This window comes from Aphelocoma coerulescens, assembly GCF_041296385.1.
Source record: "Aphelocoma coerulescens isolate FSJ_1873_10779 chromosome Z unlocalized genomic scaffold, UR_Acoe_1.0 ChrZ_unloc_scaf_1, whole genome shotgun sequence".
In the NCBI taxonomy this organism is placed as follows: Eukaryota; Metazoa; Chordata; class Aves; order Passeriformes; family Corvidae; genus Aphelocoma; species Aphelocoma coerulescens.
The window spans coordinates 3,501,055-3,510,458 of record NW_027184086.1 but is presented as its reverse complement, the minus strand read 5'-3'; the positions used below and the strand labels follow the sequence as shown (position 1 = coordinate 3,510,458).

At 42.7% G+C, this 9,404-nt stretch overlaps 1 protein-coding gene across 1 annotated transcript; it reads right to left on the bottom strand.

Annotated features, from left to right (window-relative positions):
• Positions 1–803: 803 nt before the first annotated feature.
• On the bottom strand, positions 804–5,434 carry SRP19 (signal recognition particle 19). The gene is made up of 5 exons (XM_069002610.1): positions 5,352–5,434; positions 4,224–4,299; positions 3,184–3,255; positions 2,068–2,179; positions 804–1,130 (listed from the first exon to the last, which is right to left on the bottom strand). The coding sequence occupies exons 1-5, from the start codon at positions 5,393–5,395 to the stop codon at positions 997–999; spliced, it is 438 nt and encodes a 145-aa protein (XP_068858711.1). The 5' UTR covers positions 5,396–5,434; the 3' UTR covers positions 804–996.
• Positions 5,435–9,404: the final 3,970 nt, after the last annotated feature.

The following is a 9,404-nucleotide window of genomic DNA, read 5'->3' as shown; positions in this document are numbered from 1 at the left end:
GCTGTTCAGTGTGAGAATAAGGCTGATAACACAGTAGTGTTCTGCTTGTTCATGAGCAGCGCTTATATTAAATCCAAGACTTTTCTGTGCCTCACACTCTACCAGTGAGGAGGTGTAGCAAGAAGCCAGGACAGGTGACCCAACCTGGCCAAAGGGATATACCGTATCACAGATTAGCATGTCCAGTATATAAACGGGGGAATTGGACAGGAGGTGCTGATCACTGCTGGGGGTGGGCTGCGCATCAGTCAGCAGGTGGTGAGTAATTGTATTATGCATCACTTGTTTTGATTTCACCCCCGCCTTAGAAAAAAACCTGTAATGATAATTATATTTTATTATAATCACTGTCACTTCCATTATTGAATTTATTTAGTTTAAATTATTAAACTCTTCTTACCTACACCCACAATCTTTTTCTTTCCTGATTATCCTTCCCTGCATCCCATCTGGGGAGTGAGGGCGAGGTTGGATGACACATAGCTGCCAGCTGGCAACTGAAGACACAATAACCAGCTTGCTCGAAGTCCCATCCAGCCTGGGCTTGAACACTTCCAGGGATGGGGCATCCATAAATTGTCTGCACAACCTGTGCCTCGCTACCCTCATAGTGAAGAATTTCATCCTGATACACAATAGCATAGAATTATGACAATTGCTTCACTATCACAAATAAATGGTTTACTAAGGCAACCAGATTTCAGAAGGTGCATATTTCTTTTGGAAAAAAATAATTCTCCCAACTATCCCATTTGCTTATGTTCTTCTGCTTTTAACATGGGTGCTAACATCAGACTTGCATGTTATGGGTGAAAAGAGATTTATTGTTACACAGATGCAAGGCAGTTACATGCATTCCAGTTCCGGGAAAAGCAGGAAGTTCTACTCAGCTTCACCTCTTCCTTTCTTGCTCCTATCTTGACTTCAAAGTTGCCGCAAGGTGTCCATTTGCACTTGTTGTAACATTGCAATGTAATAACAATTCCAGATGTCAGCTTATTTCTTTTTCTTTCCTTTACCTTTCTTGCCTCCCTCTCCCTGCTGAAGGCTTTGATCACTACTTCCCATCTTTTGAGTTCTTGTTTTCAGTTTTGGAATGGTTTCTGCAGCATACAGCATCACTGATTTACCTAAAATACAAGGAGAGATCAATGCATGACTACTAAGTTAAGAACAGATAAAAAGCCTAGGAGATCTGCTTCCTTCGCCTGTACAGCAAGCAGCTTGTGAATAATTCTTGGGAGAAAAAACCCAAAAGTGCAGGACTGATAAATATCACAGTAGACTGGAAAAGCCACGTAACCTGACAATCTCCAAAGTGTCTATACCCTTCCTGCTACTCTTTCCCTTCACCTCCTACTGGCCCTAAACACTTTGAACAGAATGATCAGGCAAAAGCTACATGCATTTTTAGAAAGGCACTGCTGCCATACTGCAGGAAACTGGTTTTAAATCATCTCCCTCTGTCAGCACTCATGCTACTGTACACTCTTCTAGCTCTTCCCTTAAGATATATAGTTTCCCTTTTACACAGGGATTCACCTTCAGAAAAAATGCAAAAGATGAAATTATTTGTCATTCAAGATAAATAAGTCCTATTAATCTTTTAAGGGCAGCCGCTTCATTGTAATTTACATAAATGGCCAGCAGAAAACTCAGCTGAACTCAGTACTGTGTTTTATCCATTTGGCATCTACTCTGATGCCCAGATGATGTATGTATCCTAAGAAAATGTTGGAATTTAGTCACTTAAGCACTAAACACTCTGTTTTAAACGTCAACAAAGCAGTAACCCAAAACTAATAGATGCTTTCTTCAACACAGCAATCACACAGTGTTGCCCACAAACCCTTGCAGAAGCAGCAGAATCAAATGCAACAGCATTTTACAAACTTTACTCAATCCTCACAACTTGATTTTGTTGACTTATACAGGCAACAAGATTTAATGTAAAACCATAGGATTTATAATAGTTAAAACTAATTAAACAGGCTGATAACATAAAATAAACGAAGTCTTTCTGGTTTATTAACAGGTGAAGTGCCTAAACCCAGGCACTCTACTCACGTGTTGGAAACTGAGGTAAACACGGGTTGCCATCATCTTGCTTGAGCTGGATTCGTACCCTACCTCTGTACTGCACGTCTCTGTTCCACTCTCTGGGATACATCTTGTTTTTCTGTCATACAAAAGGAGAAATGTATTATAATATGCATTGGAAGACACAACTGTTTCAGAGGCACTGCTGAAAACAATTCCTGGTACTTGAGCAATTTTGTGAGTAAACTGCAACAGGGACCATTTCACATGCCCAGTGGTCTGGACTACAGGGGCATGGGTTTTTGTTTTATCTCCACTGCTACAAACCCTCCTGGACACCTAGGGACAGAAAGTGATAGGTCACAGTCACTGCTTTTGGCTAATTACAGCCTTCATTCTTGATGAAACATCACAGGTTTCTCAGTGCAGCTGGTGTGCACTGTCCAACTACTTCTGAAAAGCAAAGGGATTTTGTACCAGGCTTTGGGTACCAGTCACACTTCTAGACGACAACCTATATTCTTCTTAGAAAAATCAACACTGTTCTAAATTAATAATTAATTATAAATTAATAATTACTTCAGGAAATGACCTCTGGTGAAGTTACCTCTATAGAAATCCAGAGTCATTCCCTAAGAAAAAAGTAACCAACAAACTATTTAAAGAGCAAGCATGTACTGCAATAAAAAGCTAACATTCTTTGGCTGAAACATGACTCCAAAGGACTATGAATATTCCAACTAGCAGAATCCTATTCCTATAAAACTCATTGCAAAGGTCATAATTTTTCATTAAAAACATTCCTTTTCAAAAGCTTAATTTGCAGAGTTGCAGCTTGCAAAAACAGCTTTTATTCTGACATACTTTTAAGCATCCAGGACAGTCTTCTAAGAAGGATGGTAAAACAGAAGTAATCTTTTTATAAGATTAAAAGTGACATTGTCTGAGAGATCTGAGGTATTCCTGACTTGCATCAGTTTTCCAACATTTACTTCATGATTATGGTCGGTTATCACTCAAAGCAAGCAAAGCTAATAACAAAACTTCTCAACTGCAAGTTTTAAAAAAAGACATAATGAAAGAACAGAGACGCATAACAAATTTGGGGGTTTTTCGTATGTGGGGACTTTTTTTTTTAATTACCTCTAATAACACATTGAATCCTACTGCTGCACACACATCTTGGATTTCTGTAGATGTGGGATTTTCAACAGCCTGTTGAAACAATGCGTTAAAATTAATTAGTTTTCAACCATGACCTGTCTATACAGAAATAATTACCAGTTTCCCACTCCATACTCTGTAACTAGGAAAAGCTGACAGGGAAAGCGAAGGTAGTGACAAATCTAGTGTAGAAGTCATCTGTCAGTGCTGCTGTGGTCTACAGAACATTTAAAAAGAAAAAAAAGAAGAGCTGAAACATCAGGAAAAAGATGAGACCAAATTCATTAGGACACAAGAGCAAGTTAAAGAATTGCTTAGGAAAAGTAATTGAAATTAATTAACAGTTATCGTATGTACAGAGATACCAAAAGCTGTATATCAGGAACAGCAAACTTATAGCAAGGACTGACGGAGGAAAAAAACAGAAAATTTCTAGCCACAGAGCAGCAGATTCCTCCCATAGGTAGACCTTTGATTGGCAACTTGCATGCTCAAGAAATATTTTAACTGTTATCAAGAAAAAACCAAACCCTAAGCAGTGAGGAAAGTCCTTTATATTCCCAGAACTGCTTGCTAAAATTATTACAAGTGAGCGAGATGATGAAGAACTATTTCTGGACAAATTTGAAGTAACAATAATTACCATATCTGTGTGTCACATGCACAGGACATAGAGTATATGCTCATATAGTCGGTCACCAGAATTCAATCATTAGCTAGCTACTCTTTCCTGCATTGGTTTCAGATTCTGCAAACATGTGTAGGCAGTGGAGTGCATGAAGTTCCTCATTACTTCACCTGGTTGTCCAAGGTGCTGCTCAGACGAAAGCAAACACTTCAGCCCAGGGCTCTTCTACTAAGTTCACATGCTGGCACTAGGTTACCTCCAAATACACCGTAATTTCCAGTTACTGAGCGAATTGCCATGGGGGAATGGAAAGGTCAGAGAGATGTATTTTCCAGCTCTTTATACACTGCTACCTAGCAAAAAACCCCATCCCTCCCACCCATAAAATCACCTTATCTATAGGTATCCTTCTTCCTTCTGCTATTGTCTTCTTGTTATTCAAATAAGCTGGATAAATGCAGATGAATCTAAGAAGAGAAAACAGTGAGTTTAAGCAAGCTATATCAACTCCTTAATGCTTATGCAGTATTTTCCTAGTAAAACAAAAAACGAGCGTCACGGCTACAACACAGAAGTTCCCCCAGCAGTTTAGAACAACCATTTATTTTCCCTAGACTGCTTAGTAAAATGCTGCAAAATCCTACTTTGAGTTATCATGGACACTACATGACACCACTTTTTGGGGCACTATTTGTACAAGGGATGGCACTACCCATCCTGAAAAAAAAAAAAAAGGAGGCTGAAATAGAACTTTTTGACTTTTTTTTTTTGGACCTATTTCTTGCAAGCTTGCAACCTGGAAGGGAACACACATATTTCCCTGAAAAGAATTAAAGAACGTTTCCTGAAAAAGTTTTACTACACTAATAGCTAACTAAGTTCTGTGTTTGTTTTGTTTATTTTAATTCACACACAAATCAACCCAGATTTGGGTACATTTATAAAAGCCACTGAAAAACTGTGCTTCGAAACTTGCTTAAGACTTTTCAGTAGATTTACACCCATCAAGCACAAGGGGATCAGCGCGACAGAACCTCAATTATACTTCTTAAGACAATTATAAAAAACAACTAGCTGCGACCAAGGAGGAAGGCCTGCATTGATTTGAATGAGGATCTATGAGAGCATAAGAAGATAAGGAAAATGAGTAAAACATACGATGCAGAAAGATTGCAATTAGCTGAATGACAAGAGAGTGACAAGGATCACGTTCCTTGCTGCATCTAAAAACAACCGAAATCACCTCAACTCCTACTACTTTCTCCTCCCTTCCAGAGGTTTTCTCCACTCTTTGCTACTGCCGTCTTTACGAGCCGACTAGGTCTGGGTTCAGCACGGGAATTCCAGTCTCCTTACTGACTTCCCAACCAGGCAAGTGTCACCACCACCCTTTGTTCCACAGGCATTTGAACGACCACCCCCTGCTCCGCTCGCGTTTTCTTCTCCGCGAGCCCTGAATGACACATAAACAAACGAACCCACGAAAGACCCGACCCCAAACAAGCCGTGCCCACGGTACCTCTCCTTGTCTGCCGGAGACGCGGCGCCGGCGGCGGCAGCCATGACACCAGCACCTCCCCCGCCCCGCGCCACGGCCGGGAAGAAGGCCCGCCCCCAACGGGGCGATACGCGATTCCATTGGTCAACAAGATTGTCTGTCAAGTACCGCAGCCTGTGAGGAGGCGCCACGTCTCCGGGGCCTCGCGCGCGGCGTCTGCCGGGCTGAGTGAGCGGGGGGGGGGCAATGGCGGCGGGAAGGGCGCGGGGGTTCAGGGATGTTGTGAAACGCCGTGACACACAGCCTTGAACAATGGAATGCAGGCGCCGGTGAAGCACCAGCCCAGAGGGTGGCGGTGGGCGACGCAAAATGTTTTTGGAGGCCGCCAAGGCGCCGCGTGGTGCCCTTCACTCACAGAGCTCTAGCGGTTGTTTGAATCATGGAACAATCCGTGTAAGAAGTGCCAGGAAATGGTTATTTGGTATTACCACAGCTCCATGTACAACTACATGAAAAAAAATAAGCTAGAGCCTAAGGAAAAATTACGGGGTCAGTAGTGAGTCCAATTCTGTGTCACATCATCATTAACGCTCCGGATCATGGGGCAGCTGCGCTCCCAGTGAGGTTGCTGGTGACACCGAGCTGTGAGGAGGGGCTGATACACCAGAGGGTCGTGGTGCCGTCCAGAGGGACCCAGACAGGCTGGAGAAAGGGGCTGACACGGACCTCAAGCAGTTCAGCATGGGAAGAGCCAAGTCCTGCAGCCAGGGAGGAACAACCCCAGGCACCAGCACGGGCTGGGAATGCACAGCTGGGAAGCAGCTTGTCAGGAACGTCATCGGGGTCCTGCTGGACACCGATCTGAACATGAGCCAGCGATATGTCCCAGTGACAAGGCCAGTGGTGTCTGGGCTGCACCATGAGAAGTGCTGTCAACGGGGCAGGGCAGGTGATCCTGCTCCTCAGTATTGGGGAGGCCACACCAGGAGTGCCAGCTCCAGCACTGGGCACCCCAGGACAAGATGGACACGGGCACACTAGAGAGAGCCCAGTGAATGAATGGTCACTAAGGCCGTAGAGGGACCGGAGCAGCTCATCCTGGAGAAGAGAAGGCTCAGGGGATCTCACCAAAGTATATAAACACCTGCAGGGAGGGTGCAAGGAGGACGGATCCAGGCTCTTTGCAGTGGTGCCCAGTGACAGCACCAGAGGCGATGGGCACACACTGAAACACAGGAGGTTCCCGCTGAACATCAGGAAACTCCTTTTCCCTGTGAGGGTGACCGAGCACCAGCACAGGTTGCCCAGAGAGGTGGTGGCATCTCCATCCTTGGAGATACTGAAAAGCTGTATGGGAATGACAGCTCTTGGTGGCCCTGCTGGAGCAGTGGTTGGACCAGATGACACCCAGAGGTCCCTGACAGCCTCAACCATTCAGTCACCCTGTCAATTTGTCAGGGGTTCAGCACGGGAATTCCAGTCTCCTTACTGACTTCCCAACCAGGCAAGTGTCACCACCACCCTTTGTTCCACAGGTCATATTTTGTGCACTGTTACAGTCTTCATACAGCAGGTATGTACCACGACAAAGAACTGAAGGTATCTATTCAGTATTTATCTGTGGTGGTGTCTTTTTTTATTTTCTGCTCCACCAACACATCCAGCTGGCAGTGAAATATTGAAGAGGGGGGTGCTAAGAGCCAGTGCAACACAGTGGTATCCCCAGGGGAGAACTGCAAGTACCATTCATGAAAACTTACAGGAGTTAACAGTTACGGAGAAGCTTCAGAAAGAATCAGGGTGGCACAGATGAAAAAGTTATTGTCTATTCACCCCGTTGAATGATGAGCAGTTTTGTTGTCTTCTGTCTTTGCTCTCATTCTGTCAGAAGTGAGCGCACTGCACAAAGTACTGCAGAAAACACGAACAGCACAACTGTGTGGCGTCAGCAGGAGCAAGCAGCTTTTGGAAATCCGACTGCAGCTGTCTGGGACCAACTCAGCGACTTGGCAGCTCCTCACAAACATGACTCAACAAGCTCCTCAGCTGACAAACAAGATTATGTAAATGAGGTGTGCCAGTTAGGAAGAAAGTTTTTGATGCAATATTTGTCCAGTGCTAAAGACAGGTTTTTTGAGGGTTATCTTCAGATTACCATCAAACTGACTGATAGAGAGTCAAGTGTAGCTTTCTAAGAGGTAATCCATTACAAATAATTACTTTGATATTTTGTTGCTTAGCAACAAAATGTTCTCATATTGTCAACAGTAGCTTGATAATGGATTTGCTGTGTTTTTCTTTCTTTGCACAGTGTTTTTATTTTAAATCTCCATTGCTTGCACACACTTCTTTCTATTAAATGACTTTTTATTGAGATCCCTACCACCTAAAAAGTGTCAAGAGCTGCCATTAACTTGGGAGTTGTCCTGTTGTCCGGGTTGTCACTGCTTAAATCTGTGCATCAGCCAACATGGACAGAAGCTTCTTCAGTCCACTGCTGTCACCTGCTTTTAGCAAGACAGATGTGGGTTGTCAGGGAGGAGAGGGGTCTTAGTGCACAGTGTGAACTGTGGACTGACCAGGGTGCAATACATTCATTGTCTCTGTGCAGGCATGAGGTGTGCAGGGCATGGTAATGGTCTGACCATTGCATGAAACGTGGTCATCATAAACCTTGTTACAAACTATGCTTACTGCCATTTGGGTTTGAACAATACACATTGCCCTTTACTTCTGGGACACACAGGTCTGAACCCACCAAAAGGGTATAAACATAAATCTCCCTCTGCACACCAATGCTCTAGCAGTGTTGGAATCAAAGAACAATCTAATAAAATCTTTCAGGAAGTAATGCTAAGAAATATTCATTTGGCATCACCCCAGCTTCATTTTTTTTTAATTTAAAAACAGGCTAAAACTTAATGAAAATATATTAAAATTTACTTCATACTATTCCCTTAGATTTCTGTAGTGGTTTTAGTTTCTCAGTTTGTAAAGCAATTTCTGGTGCATTACATTGAGAAACACTGCTCTGACAGTATGTTAAAGGCAGTGAACACAGCTGCAGTTTGTGAGTACCTTCATTGCATATTAAAATTGCTCTCAGTCAGTCCACGTAATTCAGAGCACTGAGAAAGGTTTTGTGTTATTGTTTAATGTTGTTTTATTTGACAGTTGCATGTTATTTTTTTCTCTTCAAATTCATGTAGCTTTTTAATAGCAATGTATTAATGGCTTATCTTGTAAACCAATATTTAGTGTTACAAAAGATACATAGCCTGTATCAGTATTTGTGAAATACAAAGGGTACAAAAATTATTTTCCACATCTATTTCAGATGGAAAAATAATTGAAAAATTGCCAGAAATGGAGTTTGTGGAATTACAGATTGGATCATGTGGCAAACATCACTGACCACACAGGGGAAACTTTTTTTTTCCCCTGCAGATTTTCTTATTACTTACCAATCTCCTTTATAGGTCCTAGAATTCACAATATCTTGAAACCAGGATACCTAAAATTAAGCAGTGAGTAGAGACATGTCAGTTTAATCCTCATCATCACTGTAGAATGACTTCATTGAGTATATGGTATCCAATCACTGCATTTGTTCTAGTGCCATAAGAAATAAATTTCAAAGTTGAATTCTGCATATTTCCAGCCTGAGGAATTTAGAGACAGAAGTAGGTCACAAAGCATTCCAGCTCAGGCACGCTATAGCTGCATGCACTTCCCGAGTATCTGCTGGCCCTGGACTCAGAAACTGAATGAAGCACTCAACACCTGACAGCTTTTAAACAATTTAAAGCAGTATGAAGAGAAGGTACAATTGCTGGTGAGGATAGGACTTGTACACGTCTGAGCAAAACATTAAGACTGCAAACAGTGCCTTTGGATAGCGGAAGGGATACAGGTCTTGGAAAGCTGTGTATAACTTGGTGAGGTTATTCCATCTGCTGCCACTGCAGTGGAAGGGGAACGGGCAGGCAGTGGGAATTATACTACAAGCCCCTAAAGCAGAGAATTCCCTCTCTGTATACACTGTTATCAGCAAGTCAGGTGTCCTTATTGAGA